The 27,545-nt window shown below is 40.0% G+C and overlaps 1 protein-coding gene across 6 annotated transcripts in view; it reads left to right on the top strand.

Moving 5' to 3' along the window:
* LOC106091387 (uncharacterized) overlaps positions 1 to 27,545 on the top strand; it is a 509,131-nt gene that overhangs the window by 471,064 nt on the left and 10,522 nt on the right. For 4 of the 6 annotated variants that reach the window (XM_059363451.1, XM_059363449.1, XM_059363450.1 and 1 more), the window contains 2 exons: positions 1,497 to 1,574; positions 2,334 to 2,886. In XM_059363451.1, the coding sequence (XP_059219434.1) occupies positions 1,497 to 1,574; positions 2,334 to 2,462 (207 nt within the window). In that variant the 3' untranslated portion in view covers positions 2,463 to 2,886. The remainder of the gene's footprint in view (positions 1 to 1,496; positions 1,575 to 2,333; positions 2,887 to 27,545) is intronic. The other 2 variants (XM_059363453.1, XM_059363454.1) reach the window with 2 other exon arrangements.

The raw sequence follows: 27,545 nt of genomic DNA, 5'->3' as shown, positions 1-27,545 counted from the left end.
ATTTCGATATAGCTGCCATATAGACCGATCCTTCGATTTAGGGTCTTTGGCCCATGAAAGCCACATTTATTATCCGATTTTGCTGAAATTTGGGATAGCGAGTAGTGTAAGGCCCTTCGACATCCTTCGTTAATTTGGCCCGGATCGGTCCAGATTTGGATATAGCTACCATATAGACCGATCCTCCGATTTAGGGTCTTAGGCCCATAAAAGCCACATTTATTATCCGATTTTGCTGAAATTTGGGTCAGTGAGTTGTTTTAGGCTCTTCGAAATCTTTCTTCAATTTGGCCCGGATCGGTCCAGATTTGGATATAGCTGCCATATAGACCGATCCTCCGATTTTGGGTCTTAGTCCCATAAAGTGAGTTCTTTTAGGCTCTTCGAAATCTTTTTTCAATTTGGCCCAGGTTCGTCTAGATTTCGATATAGCTGCCATATAGACCGATCCTCCAATTTAGGGTCTTAGGCCCATAAAAGCCACATTTATTATCCGATTTTGCTGAAATAGCTAGTAGTGCTTGGCCCTTCAACATACTCTTTCAATTAGGCCCTGATCGGTCCAGATTTGGATATAGCTGCCATATAGACCGATCCCTCGATTTAGGATTTTGGGCCCATAAAAGGGGCATTTATTGTCCGATTTCGCCGAAATTTGGGACAGTGAGTTAAGTTATGCCGCTTGATATAATTCTGCAATATGGCCCACATCGGTCCAGAGTTGGATATAGCTGCCATATAGACCGATCTCTCGGTTTTAGGTTTTGGGGCCATGAAAGGCGCATGTATTGTCCGATGTCGTAAAAATTAAAGACATTTAGTTGTATAAGGCCCTTCGTCGTCCTTCTTCAATTTGGCCCAGATCGGTCCAGATTTGTATATAGCTGCCATATAGACCGATCTCTCGGTTTTAGGTTTTGGGGCCGTGAAAGGCGCATTTATTGTCCGATGTCGATCGAAATTTGGGACAGTGAGTTGTGTTAGACCCTTCGACGTCCTTCTTTAGTTTGGCCCAGATCGGTCCAGATTTGAATACAGCTGCCATATAGACCGATCTCTCAATTTAAGGTTTTGGGCCCATAAAAGGCGCATTTTTTGTCCGATTTCGCCGAAATTTATGACTTCTGTGTACCCCTGTTGGTGTAGAGCTGGCCCATATGAGCTCGTTAACCTCCAATGTCCAAAGTGTCTTTAGATCACTCTAAAAGCCATTTCTTGTCAATTTTTTTTTTCGCTGAGTGATCGGAAATACAAAGACAAATTTGGCAATGAATCTCTTCTGTAGGGCATATCAAGTTCAACCTGCATCGAAACTTAGCCCCCTTTGTCCATGTTTCAGTATTGTTCAGAACAACTTTAGCCTTTTTTCCGCATTTTAATTGTAACCACATCAACGTCATCATGTTTAGCACAGTCCTTTAATTCCTTTGTTTTTTTTTCATTATCCTTAGATTTGGTTGTTGTTATTTTTGTTTTGTTTTTGTATTTCATTACAGACTTCGGAGAAGATGAAAAGCTGTGGCACCATGAAACGAGTTGAACCGCATCAGAATTTTGAGGAGACCATACAAAGGGTAAATATGACAAATGAAATTTTGCATAATTTAATACTTTAGTTAGTATGTGTGTGTGTGTGCGTGCGTGTGTGTGTGTGTGTGAGTGAATGAATGTATGTACCCAAGGATGTGCGATAACACATTATCCGTGGGATTGTTTTGTCATACGGTTAGGTTCGCATTGTTTTTTGTTTTGTGATTCTTTGTTTGTTTTTTTTTTTTTTTTGCAAAAAAACCTTCATCAGAGCTGAGATAGAGATTTATGCCATGTTGAACTCTAACCGCAACCGCAGCATTGGCACAAAACAAATGAAATTTTTAAAATCGGATTTAATGCCACTTCAAAGGGTATGTCTTTATCAAATTTAGACTCGCAATGCTGGGGTTATTTTTTTGCAAATTGTTTTCTGTAACGAAAATAAAATTTAATAGGCTCATTAAAAATACAAAAACAGTGACTTTTTTAAAACTCTAAAAAAGGATTAAAAGTTAAAAAATCCTAGTTAAAAAAAAAACTATATTCCCAATAGTGTTTTAATATGTTCTCTGTTGCACATTTTTCATGATTCCTTTAATCAATTGCTACACAAAGTCCTTTAAAATTACCTCAGCCCTTCGTTGAATGACATCCTTTTGGGTTGGAGTGTAATTAATAAACGATTGAAACCCTTAATTTATCAACATACGTTTACTTGATTACTTTAACTGACGCATTTCCTGCTGATTTTCCCTTTCTCTTCCATTTTCTCTACCCTCTTTGTCATGTTTACATTGCAGTTAAAAAATCAAAATGCCCGAAAGAAGTCACAGCATGACCGAGGCATACATGACCGCAGCAAGGATATCAATACGCATAGTGTGACAACCAATGACATGTCCTTAAATAACTACACCAAACATCCGTAGGCCATGGCAATAAGGAATGCTGCATCCTATGTGGAGTTGGTAAATACCAATGCAACTGCCAACACCAACATCAAGAGCAACACTTCCCAACTGAATACGGAGAGGCAGGACTATGGAGAGGAAGCGATATATTCGTTCATTATGTAATCATAATCATTCATTCGTCACCAGAAGGAAGGAAATGGAAGCAGCATCAGCAGGAGGTAAACACTTTGGCAGGGACAACACAAACACAAACTGTAAACTGTAAACTGACACAACAACAACATCAGGCCAATAAAAAAAAGGGAGGAAGAAAGTAGAAACAATCACCAATGGTCACGATGGGAAACACATGCCTTGGAATGGGAATCAACATCAACAACATCGTCATAGCGATGTTTGAATAGCAACAGCATTTCTGATCATCAGCTACATGGAAAAGGTAAAGAAATATATTTCCCTCGATTTATAAACTCTACAGCATCCATAGGCAACTACTTTGCTATCCAGATCATTCTCCATCTGTTATTAAGTTATGGTGAATACGATTGCCTTGCTCTTGGTTTTGAAGCTGCTTTGGGAAAATGGAATGGGCAAATTTGTAATTGTGATGTTTGCTTGATATGTTGCTATGATTTTGCTTTGAGAAGGTGATATCCTTTTTATGAATCCTTAAATTCTTATGTCCATCCTTATGTCGTTGATATAAATGTAAGAGAAATGCAATTTAATATCTAACAAGAAAGAGCGTGCTAAGTTCGACCGGGTCGAATCTTATATACCCTCCACCATGGATCGCATTTGTCGAGTTCTATGCGAGTTCTTTTTAGGCAAACAAAGAATATTGAACAAAAATTGTTATGCTATTGGAGCTATATCAAATTATAGTCCGATTCGGACCATAAATGAATGCTGAATACTGAAGAAGTCAATGTGTATTATTTCAGTTCATTCGGATATGAATTACACGTTGTAGGGGCTCAAGAACTAAAATCGGGTGGTAGGTTCATATGGGAGCTGTATCAAGCTATTAATCGATTCAGACCATATAAGACACGTATATTGAAGGTCACGAGAGAAACCGTTGTACAAAATTTCAGCCAAATCGGATAAGGATTGCACCTTCTAGAGGCTCAAGAAGTCAAGATCCCCGATCGGTTTATATGGCAGCTATATCAGGTTCTATACCGATTTACGCCATACTTAGCACAGTTATTGAAAGTCATAATAAAACACCTCATGCTAAGTTTTAGCCAAATCGGATGAGAATTGCGCGCTCTATTGGCTGAAGAAGTCAAGACCCCAGATCGGTTTATATGGAAGCTATATCAGGTTATGGACCGATTTGAATCATACTTAGCACAGTTGTTGAAAGTCATAACAAAACACTACGTGCAAAATTTCAGCCAAATCGGAAAATAATTGAGTCCTCTAGAGGCTCAAGAAGTCAAGACCCCAGATCGGTTTATATGGAAGCTATATCAGGTTATGGATCGATTTGAACTATTCTTAGCAGAGTTGTTAAAATTCATAACAAAACACCTCATGCAATATTTCAGCCAAATCGGATAAGAATTGCTCCCTGTAGAGGCTCAAGAAGTCAAGACCCCAGATCGGTTTATATGGCAGCTATATCAGTTTATGGACCGATTTAAACCATACTCAACACAGTTGTTGGAAGTCATAATAAAACACCTCATGCAAAATTTCAGCCAAATCGCATAAAAATTGTGCCCTCTAGCGACTCAAGAAGTCAAGATCCAAGATCGGATCTATCGCAGGGAAGGACCCTCCCCCTTTCCATTATTTTCAGAAACGTCAGATCTCACAGATGGGTGATGCGATTTAAGCAAAATTTTGTGTACTCTCTTAAAATCACCTGAAAACAAAAATTTGATATCCAAATTTCGGATGGGGTACCTAGGGGGCCGCCCCAAGCCCCAAAACCTACCAAAAATATATATATAAACCAATCACGACAATATGGGATTCAAATGAATGGTATTTAATATGAGTAAAAATATCTGGTATCCAATTTTCGGACCAAGTGTTTGGGGGACCACCCCAACCTCCAAAACACCTCTAGATTGGACATATTTACCGAGAATGACAATATGGGACTCGAATGAAAGGTATTTGCAAGTAGAATAATACTATGACATCCAAATGTGCGACCAAGTTTCTGGGGGTCCATCCCTTCCCCAAAACACCCCCCCCCCAAACAGGACTTATTTATTGACCATGGCAATATGTGACTTAAATAAAAGGTATTTGAGTGTAAAATTCGAATCTGATATCCAAATGTGGGACCAAGTATTTGGAGGGCCGCTCCTCCCCAAAGAAAATAAAATTACGACCATAGCAATATGGGGCTCAAATGAAAGGTCTTTGGGAGTAAAGCACTAATCTGATATCAATATTCGGGAAAAAGTGTCTATGGGGCCACCCCACCCCCATAACCCCGTCCCTATAGGAAGTATTTGCAATATGGGGCTCAAATAAGAGATATTTCGGAGTAGAACACGAATGAGATATATATTTTCAAGACCAAGTCACTGAGTGGCCGACCCATCCCCCAAAACACCCCCAAACCAGTCATGTTTGCCGACTATGGAAATATGGGACTCAAATGGAAGGTATCTTGGAGTAGACCACAAATCTAATGTCAACATTCTGATATCAAATATCTAGGGGATGTCCCACCACAACAACAACGCCCAAATAGGACGTATTTGGTCACCAAGACAATTTGGTTCATCACGACAGTGTAGTTTTTAGGGCCCATACCCCATACCGGACATATTTGCTGGCTTTTGCAAAAAGGGGTTTAAATGAAAGGTATTTGAGATTAGAAATAAATTTGATATCTAATTTTGAGGCCAATGCCAATAGGGGGTTCAAATAAATAATATACATGAGAATAGAGCACGATGCTTATATATTTCAAGGCTAAGTGTTTGGGGGACCACCCCACTCCCCACAACACCCCTAAATCGGGCATATTTACCGACCACGTCAATGTGGGAATCAAATGAAAGGTATTTGGGAGTAGAGCATGAAATTGATATCCACTTTCGGGACCAATTTTCTGGGAGTCTACCCCTTTCCCAAAATACCCCGTAGACAGCAATAGTTTACTGACCATCGCAAAAATCGGGCGTTGAATATAAGGGAGCTATATTTAAATCTGAATTTATTTTTTCAAAATCAATTCCGTTCGTCCTAGAGCCAAAAAATTTACATTTAAAAAATTTCGTGACGATTAATTTAACAAATTCGACCTGTAACTTGAGTACAAGAAAAAGATGAGTCCAAGTACTAGGGGGCTGCCCCGACCCCAAGACCCCTTTAATTAGACATATTGGACGATAATGACAATATGGTACTCAAATTAAAGCTATTCGGGAAAAAACTACGAATATGGTTTAATAGGAGCAATAGGCTATATAATTTATTGATACTGGAAGGGGGGCCTTCCCCTTTATCCAGAAATCACCGCCAAAAATCAAAAGTTGACCGACCGGGACAATATGGGTATCAAATTAAAAGTATTGGAGAGTGGAATAGGAATATGATACTAAAAATTAGGTCCAAGTAACCAGTAGCCAACCCAAACCCAAAACTCCCCTTACCAGACAAATTGGATGTAGGTACCAATATGGGACACAAATGAAAGCTATTTGGGAGTAGATTACAAATAGGACATAATAAATGAGGTCCAAGTAACTGGGCGTCGCCCAACCCCCAAAATACCCCCGAAATGGGCATATTACCGATCATGGCTATGTGGTATTCAAATGAAAGGTATTTGGGAGTAGATTACAAGTAAAAATTTTGCAAATTTTGCCCATTAACATTCCACCAAGGAACAGGGGCAAACTTCTCGCATATCAATGAGTGCAGTCCGATTCAAGTTTGAGGCTCAATGATAAGTGGCCTCCTTTTTATAGCCGAGTCCGAACGGCGTGCCGCAGTGCGACATCTCTTTGGATAGAAGTTTTACATGGCATAGTGCCTCACAAATGTTGCCAGTATTAGGAGGGGAAATTCACCGCTGAAAGTTTTTTTCTGATGGTTTCGCCGGGATTCGAACCTAGGCGTTCAGCGTCATGGGCGGACATGCTAACCTCTGCGCTACGGTGGCCATTATGACTACGAGTATGACCTTAAAATTCATGTCCAAGTATCTGTGTGTCGCTTTACCTTCTAAAAGAGCTGCAAATAGCTGATTTCACCTATTAAGACAATGGGAGAACAAGTGATAGACATTTTTGAGAGGAGTGCGATTTTCTAATTTGTGCTCAAGTGGCAGAAGGGTGTCGCGCATAATCCTCTTATAGACACCAAATCCAATGTACGCCATGATCAAAGTCCCCTTAATTGGGGAGTCCACAGGGGCATCACTTCCCAGACTGCATCTATCTGTAGAGCACCCCTGTGCTACACAGATAGAAAAATGACGGTACTCTGCCAATACCAGGTATAATTTTGTTCTCGTCTTTGGCAAAGATTTTTAATACCATTTGGTATCAATTCAATACCAGATAGCATCACATTAGAATTCTTGTCATCGCGCCAAAAGTGGTGTTGAGCTTTGTATTATCCGATTTCGCTAAAACTTGCAACAGTGGGTTATTTTAAATCTCCCGACATCTGACCTAAATGTGGATTAGATCGGTCCATATTTGGATATAGTTGCCATATAGACCGATTTCCCGATAAGGGTCTGAAGACCATAAAAGCTTTATTTTTTATTCGATTTCGCTGAAATTTTAAACAGTGGGTTATTTTAAGCCTCCTAACATCCTACCCTAATATCGTACAGATCGGACTATATTTAGATATAGCTTTCATATAGAACGATCTCCCAATAAAGGGTCTAAACCCCATAAAAGCTTTATTTATTACCCGATTTCGCTGAAATTTGAAACAGTGAGTAGGTCTCACTGTTTCAAATGTTGCATGCGCATTCGTCGCCCACTGCCTTAACTCGGACTGCATCGATCCGAAAGACTTCAAGTTCATTGACGGCAGTCCTCTGGCCTCCACCGCCAAATCGTCTGCCCTTTCATTTCCCCTTACTCCCTTATGGCCCGGCACACAAACGATGCGGATTTTCCCATCCTCAGAGAAGACGTTAATCTCTGTCTTACACTGTAAGACTATTCGTGACCTTACCATCCTGGTTGTTATTGCCCTTATGGCAATTTTACTGCGTTAGCACCACACCACTTCACGCATTCCGTGATCGCCCTAAATATGGATCTCCGCCTGCAGGACCGTATTGTGGTCAGGCAGTCTAAAACAGATCTCAGTCCCTGGGTTTTCAATGTAAACCCCCAGACCCACTCTGCCCTCTAGCTTTGATCCATCCGTGTAACATGATCATCCAGATGGCAATACTAGGGTTCCGTCAATCGAAGACTTTGCCGATGGCAGCAGTGCCTCGCACTCGACTTCAAGGTTCATCTCAAGTATCCGATCGGAAACCTCTCCACTTTCTTCCAGGTTTCCTATCGTCGTCTCGATTATACCGCGATGGTATGAGCTGCTCCCATTCTCAATCCATTCTTCCATCGTCTTAAGTCTCATAGCCGTAGTGGCTGCCTCACACTTAATCTGTATGTCAAAGGGTTCGGATATCTAGAATAGTCTCCAGTGCCCTAGTAGGCGTGGTCCTCATCGCTCCGCCTATGGCAAGACAACATGTTCTCTGAACCTTTTGTATGGTGCTTATGTTGCACTTGTTCTCCATAGCAATCCACCAAACTACTGAGGCGTAAGTAAGTATTGGTCTATTCACGCTCCTGTAGAGCCAGTGGACTATCCTAGGATTCAGGCCCCACGGTTTGGTATTAAAACCAACAACGGTCTGGTGCTGAAACCAATAACAGATTGGTATTAAAACCAATACCAGTTCGTTAATAAGGCTAGTACCAAACGGCACCAATCATTTTATGTTTCATCCATACCATCCGGAAAACAATACCATGCGGTGTTGCTTTACTATCAATACCATATGGTACTGAAATGATCACGTTTGGTATCAACTTTAAGTATTGTAAGTATTGGTCTTATCACGCTCCTGTAGAGCCAGTGGATTATCCTAGGATTCAGGCCCCACGGTTTCATATTAAAACCAACAACGGTCTGGTGCTGAAACCAATAACAGATTGGTATTAAAACCAATACCAGTTCGTTAATAAGGCTAGTACCAAACGGTACCAATCATTTTATGTTTCATCCATACCATCCGGAAAACAATACCATGCGGTGTTGCTTTCTATCAATACTATATGGTATTGAAATGATCACGTTTGGTATCAACTTTTCTCTGGGGGTACCCGTTCGCCATCTCGCTGAGACATCATCGCACATAAATGTGTCGCAAGTCCTCTGTCCTTGCAGCTCGTTGTCGGGGGCTGCTATATCTAGTTCGGCTCTTCGCGACCCCGGTGGTAGACTGAGCTCGACCCCACCAGCTTCTTTAACATCAGCGTAAAGATTTCGTATGTATTATTCATTGGAGACGACGGATGTGATGAATGGCTCTTCTTCTCGCTCTGTCACTCATGGAATTGGTCACTGTTATGTCGCCAATAAAGACTAACGGGCGCATTTACAAAACTTAGTGGAGGTATATTTGACGGTTTCATAAAGGAAATCTGTCAGATGAACCAATTTTAAATCCTCTTGGGGTTTGCAAATACAGTTGTAAGGTCCTGCAATTCCTTATACCTGGTTTGAAAGTTACTTTACGGTAGACAACATCTTGCCAGTATTGGTTCTTAAGCTATAGTGCTCTAGCCACAAATTTCGCATATGTTCGTTGAAGAAAACTTTATTTTATTCTCTTCACTTCCTCGCCTGGACTCTTTCGTTTAGTTTCTTACGCTTTTTAAACGATTTATTTTGCCAGTGTAAACTGATATATTTTTGGTAGTGGTTATAGGGATGTACGGGGTTAACACATTCCAGTAGGGCGTTTGTGTCTGCTGGCCATAATAATTCCATTTTTGTGCATAATCGAATTGAAAATTGAATGTCTGTAGTTGTTATTTATCGACTTAACTGTCTGCTCATACAAAATGGCCAAGTCATATTCAGCATCAGCACCACATCATGGCTAGGTGCTCCACTACAATTTGGCATTCCAATTGTCGATGGCGCCATGGCAAAGTGGTGTCAAAGTCAGTGGTAACAAAACCATTCGTAAAAAAGGAAAAAATCAAAATATTTTTAACGTTTTTTATGTGGGCATACATTTTAAAGGGACTAAATTGAGTCAGAATGAACAGAAAAATGCGGATATGAATTTAAGAATCGGTTTTGGTTTCAAAAGTTCCATTTGAAGACAGACAGGCAGATAGACGGACATAGCTAATTCGAATCAGAAAGTGATTCTGAATCGATCGGTATACTTACCAATGGGCCCATCTCTCTTCTTGTTGTACGATCGATCCGTGGAGCGAATATAGATTCGGATCATTACCTTGTTGCAGCAAAGATTCTCAACCGTTTGATCATGACGAGGAAAGTACGATCTGATCCTGCACGGAAGCTGGACATTGAGAAACTGTAAACACAACAAAATGGCAGCGGAATACTCCACTCGACTGACCCAACTGCTTCATGAAAGCACTCCTTGTTCCGATGATACAATGGCGAAGTGGCAAACCATTGCCCACTCCATGGAAAATGCCGCGAAATGCGCACTTGGGTATCGGAAGCCTCCTCCAAGAAACCCATGGTACGACCAAGAGTGTCGAGATGCTACTGAAGCCAAGAATGCAGCATACAGAGCAACCCTGCAATCAGCAACAACGCGCCAGTTGAAGGAGAGGTATCGGCAGAAAAGGAGAGAAAAGAAACGTCTAATCCGCAGAAAGAAAAAGGAAATGGAAAGACTTAAGTGTGAGCGAATTGAGATGTACAGAAGTCCGGAATGAAGTCCGAAAATTCTACCAAAGAATTAAACATCAAACCGATGGCTTTGGTGCAGACACATCCTCCCGCAGAGAAGAAGAAGAAAATCCGGTAACTGACACAGATAGCATGCTGAGGGCATGGAAAGAACATTTTACCCAACTGCTAGTGGCCGTCGTTGACGGCGAAGAGGATACAGCAGAACCAATTCCTGATGATGGTATAGAATGTTAACCTGCTAGTCAGAATGAGGTCTAAGTAACACACACCCAACTGAAGAACAACAAAGCAGCAGGAGCCGAGGGGTTAGCAGTTGAACTATTAAAGACCGGAGGCGACACACTGAAAAGACGTATGCATCAACTTGTCTATGCATTGCGGATAGAAGAACCCATACCCGATGATTAAAAACACAGCATACTATGTCCCGTACATAAGAAAGGAGACAAGACGGAATGTGCCAACTACAGAGAAATAAGTCTCCTCCCCATCGCATGCAAGATACTCTCGAGCGTACTGTGTAAAAGATTAAAAAAGTCAATGATATAATTGGGCCGTACCAATGCGGATTTAAACCTAGTAAATCCACCCTAGACCAGATATTCACACTGCGCCAAATCTTGGAAAAGACCCGAGAAGGACAAATCAACACCTACCATCTCTTTGTTGATATGATAGAACATTTAACCAACTGCTAGTGTCCGATGTTGGCGACGAAGAGGATACCGCAGAACCAATTCCTGATGATGGCATAAAATGTTTACCACCTAGTCAGAATGAGGTCCAAGCAGCAGTGACCCGACTGAAGAACAGCAAAGCAGCAGGAGCCGATGGGTTACCAGTTGAACTATTTAAGAACGAAGGCGACACTCTGATAAGGCATAGATGCATCAGCTTGTCTGCACAATGTGGCTAGAAGAACCCATACCCGATGATTAGAAACACAGCATACTATGTCCCATACATAAGGAAGGAGACAAGACGGAATGTGCCAACTACAGAGGAATAAGTCTCCTCTTCAACGCATACAAGACACGCTCGAGCCTAGTATGTGAAAGTTTAAAACCTATAGTCAATGAGATAATTGGGCCCTATCAATGCGACTTTAAATACATCCTAGATCAGATATTTACACTGCGCCAACTGCTGAAAAAGACCCGAGAAGGACAAATCAACACATACCATCTCTTTGTTGACATGAAAGAACATTTTACCCAACTTCTGGCGTCTGACGATGGCGGCGAAGAGGATACCGCAGAACCAATCCCTGATGACGGTATAGAATGTTTGCCTCGTAGTCAGCGTGAGGTCCAAGTAGCAGTAACCCAACTGAAAAACAACAAAGCAGCAGGAGCCGACGGATTACCCGCTGAACTATTTTGAGGCGACACGCTTGACCGACTCACAATGTCCAGACGAAGAAGAATATATTGGGTTGCCCAAAAAGTAATTGCGGATTTTTTAAAAGAAAGTAAATGCATTTTTAATAAAACTTAGAATGAACTTTAATCAAATATACTTTTTTTACACTTTTTTTCTAAAGCAAGCTAAAAGTAACAGCTGATAACTGACAGAAGAAAGAATGCAATTACAGAGTCACAAGCTGTGAAAAAATTTGTCAACGCCGACTATATGAAAAATCCGCAATTACTTTTTTGGCAGCCCAATAGAATAAAACTATGCCATTCAACTAAATTTATTTTGTACTAGCCGAACCGGGCCCTCTCCGCTGCTCCTTCTTTAACTCTCTACTGTCTTTTCACGGCGGGACACTTCGCCCTAAATGCGGATATTGAATTTGTCCCATTGTAGTCTATGAAGCTGAACGCGCCCGAATCCTGGTGAGAACATCGGACAAAGCGTTGTTTATCCCCTCTTATTGTTGGCGTCATTTGCGAGACACAATGCCATGCTTGGTCATTTAAAAAATTTTCTCCAAAGAGGGTCCCTCATCTTTGAGTTTAAACTTGAATCGAAAAGCACTCATTGATGTGTGAGAAGATTGCCCCTTCTCGGTTCCTGGTGGTAATGTTCTTCCTTAAGGTAATGTTCTCATTAGGGGAGGGGATCCGCAGACATTTCAGCTTAGGGGGTGCTTTAGGGCGTACCCCAAAGCCCTTGGCTCCAAAGTTGGATATCAAATTCGTTTTCTACTCACAAATACCTTTCATTTGAGTCCCACATTGTCACAATGGGACAAATAACCCATTTGGCGTATCTTTAGGAGGAAAAGCGCCATCTATATTTTAACACAAATTTTATGGTCATATTCGTAATCTACTCTCTAATACCTTTCATTTGAGTCCCATATAGCCATGGTCGGCAAATATGCCCATTTGGGGGTAATTGGGTGTGGGCGACCTACCATTAATCTGCTGCCTAATACTTTTCATTTGAGTCCCATATTGATAGGAACTTCAAATATATCTGTTAAGAGGAGTTTTGGGGTTGAGGGGCCCGCTGGGTACTTTAATATCTTATTCGTTTTCTGGTCTCCAATGCCTTTTATTTGATACCCTTATTGTGCCCATCGGACCACTTTCGGATATGGGTGGCGGTTTTGGGGAAAGGTCCACCTCCATCCGATATCTAAAAATTATATAACCTATGTTTCCTTCCAGACAAGTGTATACAATCTACGAACATTTTAAGAAAATCGGTTCAGCCAAGTATCATATAGTCGTAATGGCGTTTTTGAGGGTTGGCGTGACTGCCTATACTTCGATTTGATTTGGTATGCCAGATTCGAAATCTACTCCCAAATACCTTTCATTTGAGCCCCATATTGAAATAAACGTCTAATATGTCTGTTTGGGGGAGTTTTGGGGTTAGGGTGGCCTGATGGGTACTAAGACACAAATTCTAATACCACATTCGTATTCTACTCTCCAATACCTTTCATTTGATACCTATATTGTCCCGATCGGTTCACTTTTGATTTTGGGTTGTGTTTTTGGCATAAGGGGGAGGGTCCGTCCCCCTTCCGAAACCGAAAACTTATACAGCCTATGTTTCCTTCCAGACCAACCTACACAATATGCGAAAATTTCGAGAAAATCGGTTCTGCCAATTTTCAGTCTATACCGAACAATCAACCCGAGTCCCATATATCCGTGGTTGGCTAATGTGTCCATTTTGGCCGTTTTTGTGGGGGTGGGGTAACCCCCTATACTTCGACATGAATTTGTATGCCATATTCGTTATCGATTCCCGCATACTTTTCATTTGATACCTATATTGTCCCAATCGGTACACTTTTGATTTTGGGTTGTGTTTTTGGCACAAAGGGGAGGGTCCGTCCCCCTTCCGAAACCGAAAAATTATATACCCTATGTTTCCTTCCAGACCAACCTACACAATATGCGAACATGTCGAGAAAATCGGTTCTGCCATTTTTCAGTCTATACGGAACAATCAACCTGAGTCCCATTTATCCGTGATTGGCTAGTGTGCCCGTTTTGGGCATTTTTGTGGGGTGACCCCCTAAACTTCGCTATGAATTTGTATGCCAAATTCGTTATCTACTCCCGCATACTATTCATTTGATACCCATATTGTCCACATCGGTCCACTTTTGATTTTGGGTGGTGTTTTTGGGGTAACGGTGGGGGGTCCGCCCCCTTCCGTTATCCAGAAACTATAAAGCCTATTTCTACTTACTGACCATTTTCGTAATCTACTCCCGAATACCTTTTATTTGAGTCCCATATTGTCATGCTCGTCAAATAAACCAATTTTAATGGGTTTTGGGGCTGGGGCGGCCCCAGGTACTTGGGCTCAACTTTTATTATGAAATTCGTACTCTACTCTTGAGTACCTTTCATTTGAATCCCATATTGTCCTGAACGGTCCACTTTTATTTTTGGGTAGTGCTTTTAGGGTAAGGGGGAGGGTCCGCCCCTCTCCCGATATCAAAAAATTATATAGCCCATGTTTTCTTCCAAACCAACCTACAGAATCTGTGAAAATTTCATGAAAATCGGTTTAGCCGTTTTGGAGTCTATACGGAACAAACAAACAAACACAGAATCCATAGTGGTGGGTTCCCCAGATTCGGCCCGGCCGAGTTAACTCGTAAAACCTTAAAAATCACTGTCTTGCTACCCAAATGCACCATTGAGATGAAATTTCATGCAAATGTTGCCCACTTACGTTTGAAGCCTGAAACTACCAACCAAACACCAAAGTGTTGCCACAACTATTTCTGTAGTTCTGTTTGGTATTAGGACGCGTAACGCCATGACGGTGAGTCGAAATGTGGTTGTTGCACTCTAAGCGAATAAGCACACCTACAAAACACATAACACCCCCACTCACGGACACTTTGGTAACGCAACATTGAAATAGCATGGGAGCAGCAGGAGCGGCAAAACAGCATCAGTCGAGGCAAACGCTTGCAAAAGTAGTAACAACAACAATAACGCATTATCAGCAATTGCATCAAAGCTATTTGAGTTCTATTCGGAAAATTTTAATTGCATCCTTGTGCGATGACTGGCTGTTTAGAACTTTTCTACTCCATACACATCTTTGCCATATCACACCATGGAGAAATCATAGGCCTGAACATATGGGGCACTCCAAGAAAAATTTCTTAGGAGGAAAGGAAAATACATAAAAAAAAATTACAAATTTTTTTTATACATTAAATTTTGTTTCCATTTTGTAGAGAACTAAAATTTTTTATAAAAAATTTGATGTACAATTTTTTTTTTTAAATTATGTATGGACCCATAGGTAGCTATCTCTTCTCCCCCTTTTGTGGGTGGTTTGTTTTGGATGGATGCTCCAAATGCTCGGTGGGTTGCTTGGATTGTAGGGCATCCCAGCCAAAAGCATCCAAGATGCATTTCGAGATTAAAACATTTGCATACAAATGTGAGGCTTGTTATTGCTGGTGTTGCATCTGCCCCAGTTGTTGCTGATGCATGGAGGAGTTGGTGTTAGTGCCGTTGCTGCCGCTGATGATGTTTCAGCTGCTGATGATGTTGCTGCTTTTAAAAGGCTTTGTGAAGTAATTAACTGAATTAGAAACTGTTTTGAAATGTACCACTGCAAGTGTATAAGCATGCCTGTGTGTGTGTGTCTGTGTGTGTGTGTGAGTGAGGGAGTCTCTGGATAAGTACATATTAAGGCAGTTTTGTATGTCTAAAACTCAAGCATGGGCATACATATGCTAGACCTAATTTTGTACTTTTGCCTCAAACTTTGTCTGTGTAGTGCCAGAATATGAAGATAATCATGGCACAGAGGCAGTAGGAAGCGAAGCAGCAAGACATGATGCATTCATACATTCTCTAAATCCTTAGTTGGTCGTTGCATGCTTATGATTTTATAGCAGCTTTCGGTTTCATTGCTTACCCCAGCAATGAGAGGCGGGCCCAATAAGAGTTCGCTGCCGAATGCATTTTGGGAAATCTTCACTTTTGTACTTTCTCACCAGCAAAAATTATAACCATGTTTCTTTTTTTGTTGTTGGCAGAGTCCCCGCATCGCATGGCCGTTAGTTTGCCACACATGTCCGGCATGCCTTGGCAAGATTCATGGCATATCCGAAGCTTTCCCCATCAACTTGGGGTTGTTCCCTCGTCAAGAGTTTCTCGTTTTCTATGTTAGTGTGAATTTTACCACCCCTCAGCGTATATGGTCAGGGGGGCGGGAGGGGTTTAGGGTAATAAAGCCCCAACATGTTGGTCAACAACTAGAACTACTCCAAACAACAATGCTACACAAAAAAAAGAGGCAAGCAATGCAAAACTAGAAAAACCTCATTTCCCTAAAAAGCAAAACTCATTTCCATGGAAAACAAACGGAAATTGTTTTGCTTACAGTTTATAAATCATAGATGCAAGTTGTGCAGTGCTTTGATCAAAGCTGAAATGTTGCACCATTTTGTTGCATGGTAATTTTTATGGCATTTTGAGCTCATTAGATGAAGAATTAGCATTTGCTTTTAGGGCTCATCGAAACAAAATTACGACGATTGGTCTAATTACACATTAATATGTGAATCAGGAAGTGAAATGTGCTAAAGTGGTATTTTCCAGTCGATTTCAAGTGTTCAAATGATTCCAATTTTTTTTTTGCTCCTACTCCGGAAGTAATGTTAGTAGTGCTTGAGTTATCGATTACATCTAAACTGGAGTAGCTAGTTTGATGTCTTAAATTCAGGGAAACGGAAATGTGGCAATAGATGGAAAAGCCCGTATGCAGATTTGTAGATGTTAAAACAAAAACAAGCAAAAAACGTGCTAAGTTCGGCCGGGCTGAATCTTATATACCCTGCACCATGGTTTGCATTTGTCGAACTCTTTTCCCGGCATCTCTTCTTAGGCAAAAAAAAGGATAAAAGAAATGATTTGCTCTGCTATTAGAGCGATATTAAGATATGGTCCGGTTTGGACCACAATTAAATTATATGTTGGAGACCTGTGTAAAATGTCAGCCAATTCGAATAAGAATTGCGCCCTTTGGGGGGAGATTTACGGGAGCTGTATCAGGCTGTATAGACCGATTGAGACCATAACAAACATGTATGTTAATGGTCATGCGAGGATCCGCCGTGCAAAATTTCATTCAAATCGGATAAGAATTGCGCCCTCTAAGGCTCAAGAAGTCAAGATCACAGATCGGTTTATATGGCAGCCATATCAGACTATAAACCGATTTGGTCCTTATTTAGCACAGTTGTTTAAAGTCATAATAAAATAGGTTATGCAAAATTTCAGCCAAATCGGATAGGAATTGCGCCCTCTAGATGCTCAAGAAGTCAAGTCTACAGATCGGTTTATATGACAGCTATATCAGGTTATGAACCGATTTGAACCATACTCGGCACAGTTGTTGAATATCATAACACAACACGTCGTACAAAACTTCATTCCAATCGGATAAGAATTGCGCCCTCTAGAGGCTCAAGAAGTCAAGACCCAAGATCGGTTTATATGGCCGCTATATCAGGTTTTTAAACGATTTAAACCATACTTGGCACACTTATTGGACATCATAACGAAACACGTCATGCATAATTTCAGCCAAATCGGTTAGGAATTGCTCCCTGTAGAGGCTAAAGAAGTCAAGACTCCAGATCGGTTCAAAAGGCAGCTATACCAGGACATAGACCGATTTTGACCATACTCACCACAGTTGTTGAAGGTCCTAGCAAAACGCCTCATGCAAAATTTTAGCCAAATCTGATAATAATTGCGCCCTCTAGTGGCTCAAGAAGTCAAGATCCCATATCGGTTTATATGGCAGCTATATCAGGTTATGAACCGATTTGAACTATTTTTAATACAGTTATTGGAAGTCATAACACAACACCTCAAGCAAAATTCCAGCTAAATCGGATAACAATTGTGCCCTTTAGTGGTTCAAGAAGTCAAGACCCCATATCGGTTTATATGGCAGCTATATCAGGTTATGAACCGATTTGAACCATAATCACCACAGCTGTTGAAAGTCATAGCAAAATACCTCGCGCAAAATTTCATTTCAATCGGATAAGAATTGCGCCCTCTAGAGGGTTAAGAAGTCAAGACCCAAGATCGGTTTATATGGCAGCTATATCTAAATCTGCTCCGATCTTTACCAAATTGACGAAGGATGTTGAAGGGTCTTACACAACTCTTTGTTTAAAATTTCAGCAAAATAGGATCATAAATGTGGCTTTTATGGGCCTAAGACCCTAAATCGGAGGATCGGTCAATATGGCAGCTATATCCAAGTCTGGACCAATCTGGGCCAAATTGACGAAGAATATCGAAGGGCCTAACACAACACAACTCAGGATCGGTCCTCTGACTTAGGGTCTTGCGCCCATAAAAAGCGCATTTTTGTCCGATATCGCCAAAATTTGAGACAGAGAGTTAAGTTAAGCCCCTCCACATATTTGTGCAGTTTGGTCTAGATCGTTCAAGATTTGCATATAGCTGCCATATTAACCGATGCACCGATTTAGGGTCTTAGGCCCATAAAAGCCATATTTATTATCCGATTTTGCTGAAATTTGGGACTGTGAGTTGCGTTTGTCCCTTCGACATACTTCGTCAATTTGGTCCAGATCGGTTGAAATTTGGTTATAGCTGCTATATAGAGCGATGGTCCGATTTAGGGTCTTAGGCCCTTAAAAGCCACATTTATTATCCGATTTGGCTGACATTTGGGACAGTGGGTTGTGTTAGGCCACTCGACATCTTTCTTCAATTTGGCCCAGATGGGTCCAGATTTGGTTATAGCTGCCATATAGACCGATCTTTTGATTTAAGGTCCTACGACCATAAAAATCGCATTTATTGTCCGATGTCGCCAAAGTTTGGGACAGTGAGCTGTGTAAGGCCCTTCGACATATTTCTGCAGTTTGGTCCAGATCGATTCAGATTTGAATATAGCTGTCATATAGACTTATCTCTCGATTTAAGGTTTTGGGGCCATAAAAGGCGCATTTATTGTACGATTCCGCCGAATTTTGGGACAGTGAGTTGTGTTAGGTCCTTCGACATATTTCTGCAGTTTGGTCCAGATCGATTCAGATTTAAATACAGCTGCCATATAGACCGATCTCTAGATTTAAAGTTGTGGACCAGTAAAAGGCGCGTTTATTGTCCGATGTCGCCAAAATTTGGGACAGTGAGTTGTGTTGGGCCCTTAGACATTCTTCTTCAGATTGGCTTAGATCGGTCCAGATTTGGTTATAGCTCCCATATAGACCGATCTCTTGATTTAAGGTCTAGCGCCCGTAAAATTCGCATTTATTGTCCGATGTTGCCAAAATTTGGGACAGTGAGTTGTGTCGGGCCCTTCGACATTCTTCTTCAACTTGGCTTAGATCGGTTCAGATTTGAATATAGCTGCCATATAGACCGATGCGCCTATGTAGGGTCTTACGCCCATAAAAGCCACATTTATTATCCGATTTTGCTGAAATTTGGGACAGTGAGTTGTGTTAGGCCCTTCGACATATTTCTGCAATTTGGTCCAAATCGATTCAAATTTGAATATAGCTGTCATATAAAGGGTGATTTTTTTGAGGTTAGGATTTTCATGCATTAGTATTTGACAGATCACGTGGGATTTCAGACATGGTGTCAAAGAGAAAGATGCTCAGTATGCTTTGACATTTCATCATGAATAGACTTACTAACGAGCAACGCTTGCAAATCATTGAATTTTATTACCAAAATCAGTGGTCGGTTCGAAATGTGTTCATTCACCGTTCAGCGATGAGGCTCATTTCTGGTTGAATGGCTACGTAAATAAGCAAAATTGCCGCATTTGGAGTGAAGAGCAACCAGAAGCCGTTCAAGAACTGCCCATGCATCCCGAAAAATGCACTGTTTGGTGTGGTTTGTACGCTGGTGGAATCATTGGACCGTATTTTTTCAAAGATGCTGTTGGACGCAACGTTATGGTGAATGAACACATTTCGAACCGAACACTGATTTTGGTAATAAAATTCAATGATTTGCAAGCGTTGCTCGTTAGTAAGTCTATTCATGATGAAATGTCAAAGCATACTGAGCATCTTTCTCTTTGACACCATGTCTGAAATCCCACGTGATCTGTCAAATACTAATGCATGAAAATCCTAACCTCAAAAAAATCACCCTTTAGACCGATCTCTAGTTTTAAGGTTTTGGACCCATAAAAGGCGCATTTATTGTACGATTCCGCCGAATTTTGGGACAGTGAGTTGTGTTAGGTCCTTCGACATATTTCTGCAGTTTGGTCCAGATCGATTCAGATTTGAATACAGCTGCCATATAGACCGATCCTAGATTTAAAGTTGTGGACCAGTAAAAGGCGCGTTTATTGTCCGATGTCGCCAAAATTTGGGACAGTGAGTTATGTTGGGCCCTTCGACATGTTTCTGCAACTTGGCCAAAATCGGTCCATTTTTGGATATAGCTGCCATATAGCCCGATATCTCGATTTAAAGTCTTAGCCCCATTAAAAGCCCATTTATAATCCAATTTCACTGAATTTTGACACAGTGACTTATGTTAGGCTTTTCGACATCCGTGTCGTTTATTCTTAGATATAGCTGCTAAAAAGTTCAATGTTTTATTATACACAATTGAATTGAATTGAGTGTCTTGTACTTATTAGTATTTGGTCCAAATCGGAACATATTTCGTTATAACTGCTATGGGGCATAAGGTATGCATTTTTCACCGGATTTTGGCGAAAGGCGGTTTACATATATACCCGAGGTGGTGGGTATCCAAAGTTCGGATCGGCCGAACTTAACGCTCTTTTACTTGTTTAACCTGATATAGCTCCCATATAAATCGGTCTCTCAATCATTTGATTCATAGATGCTTTAATTATGCCCTTCAACTAAATTTATTTTGTATACATTTTTATTAGAGTCCATGGTGGTGGGTTCTCAAGATTCGGCCCGGCCGAACTTGGCACGCCATTATTTGTTCTTGTTAAAGAAATTTAGCTGTTTGCAAACCCAATGACTAAATGAATATACCGCCTATTCTTAAGAGGTGGTTACGAAAAAATTTAAAAATTTTTAGTTTTAGCTCAATAGTAGCTTCAAGAACATTTACGAATTGTGGTTATCCCAAGAGTGCTTTCACTAGGGCAATTGCCTTCATCTTTAAAATGCTGGAATAAACGTCTACATGTTTAATGAGATTGTTAATAATGCATTACTTTTATTATAGGGAATAAATTGTAATTGTAACATTTGCCTTTATGGTTTGCAGAGCTTGCTATTCATATCCATGGCTTACACTTCATGTGGTGAGAAGTGAGCTTTTATCTGCCTCCAAGCTGCATTCATTATATATTTGCTTATCACAATAATTAAAAATCATACCATCTCTATAATGTTGTAGTCCTGTGGTAGATCTTCTATTTAGTTTTTAGATACATCACATCATCTATGGTTTGATAATACTAAAGATTTTAGTTTATACTTTGGGGATTATTCGTTCAATGCAATCAATTGAGCCTGTATCTACCTAGAATGTGCACAATATGTAAGGCCTTAAAATTTAAAATTCCATTTCGTAGATTTAGTTATGATTGAATTGCAACTATTCAACCAGGTTAACGACCGACCCTTCAAATTGCAAAGTTATCCTATTTTGCCAATATTAATTCTCATAATTAATTCCCAATTGGTAGCCCTTTAATCAGGCCTGCTTTTGTATCGACAGATTTTTGGTGCAAATTAATGCAAAACATTTTGGCATTTACTATTACTAACCCAAATTAAATGCAATGGCAAAATGTTACAAGGACCTACTCGGAAAACTTTTCACATTCATTGCTGCCTGCCATATTATTCGAAATTTGTATTCGACCGAGGGTGCCAGGCAAAGAGCCAGTGAGTGAGTATAAGTGCTGTGTGCTGTGGGGAGGGACATAGGGCTGCGCCTTCAAAGTCGAGTAGAGAATGCTGAGCCTGCAACAAATAATGAGTGTTAAAACATGGTAAACCACACTCACACACACACACACACAGAGGCACTTTCACACGCATACAAGAAAAATTGTGAAAACTACAGTGCTGGTAGCACCAACCAATACATAAGGGGGCACCATGAAAACGTTCATGCCACATCTGCTCTCAATCTCTAGTTTAGCTCCCACACAACTGCTTCACAACTATGCGGAGTGCAGTATTGCATTGCTGTTTAATATGTTTTTTACGATTTTCATTCATTTTATTTTATTTCTTTTTTTTTTGCTTTTGAATTTTTGTTAATTTTTGTTATTTTTTTTTTTTTTTGGATGGTGTTGCAATTTTTCCCTATGCTCCTGTCCCAATGCTGGGTGTTTGTGTGTGTGCAGGGCATGTTGTTGTTTTTATTCCTTGTTCATTGAGTCAGAGCATTGGTACGTTGTTGTTCTGTTGCACATGCCTTTGTGGAATAGTGGCGTATTGTGCCATTGTGATGTTTCTAATTGCAGCTTTATGCGTCCGTATGGTCACAAAGTTAAAAGGGTGAACCTTTAAAAACTTAATTGAAATTTTTTTGTTATCTTCCATCTAGGGAAAGAGGGTTCATACTCTTTGAAGTATCGATAATAGAATTCTTTTTGAGATTAATGTTTTGCATTTTGCGAACCGTAGAGTTATAGACTTTCTGAGGCTGCACAGTGGGATGAGATTGAAAAAAAACTTCCGAAACACCCATTGGGGGTGTTTTGGATAAGCGGTGATACCCTAAATACAATACATGGTCCTACATTTGGATATCAAATTCGTATTCTACTCCCAAATACCTTTATTTGAGCCCCCGATTGTCATGGTCAGTAAAAAATTGCTGTTTGTGGGGTATTTTGGGAAAGGGGTAGACCCCCAGAAAATTGGTCCCGAAATGGGTATCAATTCTTGCTCTACCCCCTAATACCTTTCATCTAAGCACCATGGTCGGCAAATATGCCCGACTTAGGGATGTTTTGGGGATTGGGGTGGTCCCCCAAACGCTAAGCCCGGAAAATATATCAGCAACGTGCTCTATCCTCTTATATCTATTTATCACTTATTTGATCCCCATATTGCCATTGGCCTCAAAATTGGATATCAAATTCGTTTTCTAATCTCATTTTAACTCCTTATTGCAAAAGTCAGCAAATATGCCCGGTTTGGGGTATTGGCCCTAAAAACTATAAATATTTAGTTCCACTCTCTTTAAGATCCAAATTGTCTTGGTGAGCAAATACGTCCTATTTGGGGGTTGTTATTGTGGTGGGACGTCCCCTAGACAGTTGGTCCCTAATTTTGATATCAGATTCGTATTGTACATTCAAATACCTTTTATTTAAGCACCATATTTCCATAGTCGCCAAACATGACCGGCTTGGGGGGTGTTTTGGGAGATGGGCGGCCGCTCAGTGAGTTGGCCTTTAAAATATATATCGGATTAGTGTTCTACACTAAAACCCCTCTTATTTGAGCCTCCTCTTGCAATAGTCAGCAAATACTTCCTATTTGGGTGGGGTGGCTCCATAGACACTTTTCCCGAATATTGATATCAGATTCGTGCTTTACTCCCAAAGACATTTCATTTGAGTCCCATTTAGCTATGGTCGAAAATTTTTCCCCTTTGGGGGATGTTTTTGGGGAGAGGCGGACCCGCAAATACTCGGTCCCATATTTGGATATCATATTCAAATTCTACACTCAAATACCCCATATTCGCATGATCAGTACATAAAATCACCCTGTTTGGGGTGTGTTTTGGGAAGGGATGGATCCCCAGAAACGTGGTCCCACACTTGGATATCAGATTCGTATTTTACTCGCAAATACCTTTCATTTGAGTCCCATATTGCCATGGTCGGTAATTATGTCCGACTAAGGGGTGTTTTGGGGTTTGGGGTGGCCCCCCTAACACTTGGTCCAACAATTGGATATCAGATATGTTTTCTTATCATAAATACCTTTCATTTGGGTCCCATATAGTTGCGATTGGTCGAAATATATGTTTGGTAGTTTTAGGGTGGGGCGGCCCTCCCAAGATAACCCCACCCGAACTTTGGATAGCAAATTTTTATTTTTATGGTACTATATGAGAGCACAAAAAATTTTGCTTAAATCACACCACCCATCTCCGAGATCTGGCGTTTCTGAAAATTAGGGTAAGGGGTATGCCCCCCCACCCTTCAGATATCAAAAAATATTGTACTCTATTTTCACCACGGGACAATTATGCACCATCTGTGAAAATTTCACGAAAATCGGTTCAGCCGCTTCTGAGTCTATAAGGAACACACAAACAAACAAACAAACAAACAAACAAACAAACAAACAAACAAACAAACAAACAAACAAACAAACAAACAAACAAACAAACAAACAAACAAACAAACAAACAAACAAACAAACAAACAAACAAACAAACAAACAAACAAACAAACAAACAAACAAACAAACAAACAAACAAACAAACAAACAAACAAACAAACAAACAAACAAACAAACAAACAAACAAACAAACAAACAAACAAACAAACAAACAAACAAACAAACAAACAAACAAACAAACAAACAAACAAACAAACAAACAAACAAACAAACAAACAAACAAACAAACAAACAAACAAACAAACAAACAAACAAACAAACAAACAAACAAACAAACAAACAAACAAACAAACAAACAAACAAACAAACAAACAAACAAACAAACAAACAAACAAACAAACAAACAAACAAACAAACAAACAAACAAACAAACAAACAAACAAACAAACAAACAAACAAACAAACAAACAAACAAACAAACAAACAAACAAACAAACAAACAAACAAACAAACAAACAAACAAACAAACAAACAAACAAACAAACAAACAAACAAACAAACAAACAAACAAACAAACAAACAAACAAACAAACAAACAAACAAACAAACAAACAAACAAACAAACAAACAAACAATCTGGGGTCTTGAGCCACTAGAGGGCGCAATTCTTATCCGATTTGGCTGAAATTTTGCACGAGATGTTTTGATATGACTTCCAACAACTGTGGTTAGCACGGTCCGAATCGGAACGAACTTTGCACGCTTTTATGTGCGACAGATTGATTACTATTGTAGATTTTTTCGATATGCTCTATTTGATAGACCTAACCCAGGCTGTTTATAAAAAGTTCTAGACATAAATCACAAGGAACCTTAAATCTTTGTCCACTCACTATATGATTATCAGTTTATTAAAAACTTAAAATTTTCTTCAATATTCCCTTAGCAATCAGTCATCCACCCTAATGTAGCCTATACGAAAACACATGAGCAACAATGTGTCCAAAATTGCACTGCAACAGCAGCAAGAAAAAAAAACATCTAAAACTAGATAAAAACCGACCACTGAATATTGTTAGCTACAACATTGCAGAAGTTTAAATATTTAAAATTTAACCCGCAAAATTGAGACAAAAATAAATATGGAGATATGCAGCATTTGAATTTGTAAAACAAAAATTGTAATTTAAACTTCCAAAAAAAAGTAATAAGTGTCTAACTCATAAAAAACTCATTGCATTGTCTAGGCAAATTGAAAAGCGACAGGAAAAAAAAAACAAAAACATTTTTGAAATAATTAAAATATATGAAATAAGAAATTAATTAAACGAATTTTTTATTAAATTGAAATAAATATGCAAAGTGTAAATTTGCCCATGAACATTCCATTAAGGAAGAGGGGCAAACTTCTCACCCATCAATGAATACCGTCCGATTCAAGTTTAGGCACAATGAATTGGGGCCTCCTCTTTATAGCCGTGCTGCAGTGTGACACCTCTTTGGTGAGAAGTTTGTGCATGGCATAGTACCTCACAAATACCGCCAACAATAGGAGGGGATAAACACTGCTCAATATTTTTTATGATGTTATCGCCAAGGTCGGGGTGGCCCCCTAAGTACCTGAACCCAATGTTTATTACCAAATTAATACTCTACTTCCGAATACCTTTCATTTGAGTCCCATATTGTCTCGATCGGTCCACTTTTATTTTTGGGTGGTGTTTTTGGAGTAAGGGGGAGGGTCCGCCACCTTACGTTATCAACAAATTCTATAGTCTATTGCTCCTTCCAAGCCCTATTCGTAATGTACTCCCTAATACCTTTCATTTGAGTCCTATATTGTCATTAACGTCCAATAAATTTATTTTAGGGGGTTTGGGGGTCGAGGCGGCCCCCGTTACATGGATCCAATTTTTAATATAAAATTCTTACTCTTCTCTTGAATACCTTTCATTTAAGACCCATATTGTCCCTATCGATCCACTTTTATTTTTTGGGGCATACTTTTCGGGTAAGGGGGAGAGTCCGCCTTCCTTCTGATATCAAATATGTAAAAGCGTGCTAAGTTCGACCGGGCTGAATCTTATATACCCTCCACCATGGATCGCATTTGTCGTGCTCTTGCCACGGTATCTCTTTTTAGGCAAACAAAGGATAAAAGAAAAGAATTGCTATGTTATAGGAACAATATCTAGTTATGGTTCATTTCGGACCATAATTGAACTGAATACTGGAGACCATAGTGGAAGTCATTGTGTAAAATTTCAGCCAAATCTAGTAAGAATTGCGCACTTTGGGGGCTGAAGAAGTAAAATAAGGAGGTCGGTTTATAGGGGAGCGGTATTAGGCTATAAACCGATTCATGCCATATTCGACACGTATGTTAAAGATCATGAGAGAAGCCGTTGTACAAAATTTCAGCCAAATCGGATAATAATTGCGACCTCTAGAGGCTAAAGAAGTCAAGATCCCAGATCGGTTTATATGGCAGCTATATCAGGGTATGGGCAGATTTGAACCATTCTTAGCACAGTTGTTGAAAGTCATAACAAAACACCTCATGTAAAATTTCAGCTAAATCATATAATAATTGCGCCCTCTAGTGGCTCAAGAAGTCAAGACCTCAGATCGGTTTATATGGCAGCTATATCAGGTTATGGACCGATTTGAACAATTCTTAACGCGGTTGTTCAAAGTCATAGCAAAACACGTCATGCAATATTTCAGCCAAATCGGATAGGAATTGCTCCCTCTAGAGGCTCAGGAAGTCAAGACCCCAGATCGGTTTATATGGCAGCTATATCAGGCTTTAGACCGATTTGAACTATTCTTAGCACAGTTGTTGAAAGTCACAACAAAACACCTCATGCAAAATTTCAGCCAAATCGAATAATATTTGCGCCCTCTAGTGGCTCAAGAAGTCAAGACCCCAGATCGGTTTATATGGCAGCTATATCAGGTTATGGACCGATTTGAACAATTCTTAACGCGGTTGTTCAAAGTCATAGCAAAACACGTCATGCAATATTTCAGCCAAATCGGATAGGAATTGCTCCCTCTAGAGGCTCAAGAAGTCAAGATCCCATATCGGTTTATATGGCAGCTATATCAGGTTATAGACCGATTTGAACCATCCTTAGCAAAGTTGTTAAAAGTCATAACAGAACAAGTCTTGCAAAATTTCAGCCAAATCGGATAGGAATTGCGCATTCTAGACGCTCAAGACGTTAAGGTCAGGTTATGGACCGATTGCAACCATACTCAGCACAGTTGTTGGAAGACATAATAAAACACCTCATGCAAAATTTCAGTCGAATCGGATAAGAATTGTACCCTCTAGCGGCTCATGAAGTCAAGATCCCAGATCGGTTTATATGGCAGCTATATCAAAACGTAGACCGATA

Source organism: Stomoxys calcitrans, chromosome 2 (genome assembly GCF_963082655.1).
Source record: "Stomoxys calcitrans chromosome 2, idStoCalc2.1, whole genome shotgun sequence".
Taxonomy (NCBI): Eukaryota; Metazoa; Arthropoda; class Insecta; order Diptera; family Muscidae; genus Stomoxys; species Stomoxys calcitrans.
The sequence above is the reverse complement of the archived record's forward strand: the minus strand, read 5'-3'. Positions and strand labels throughout refer to the sequence as shown.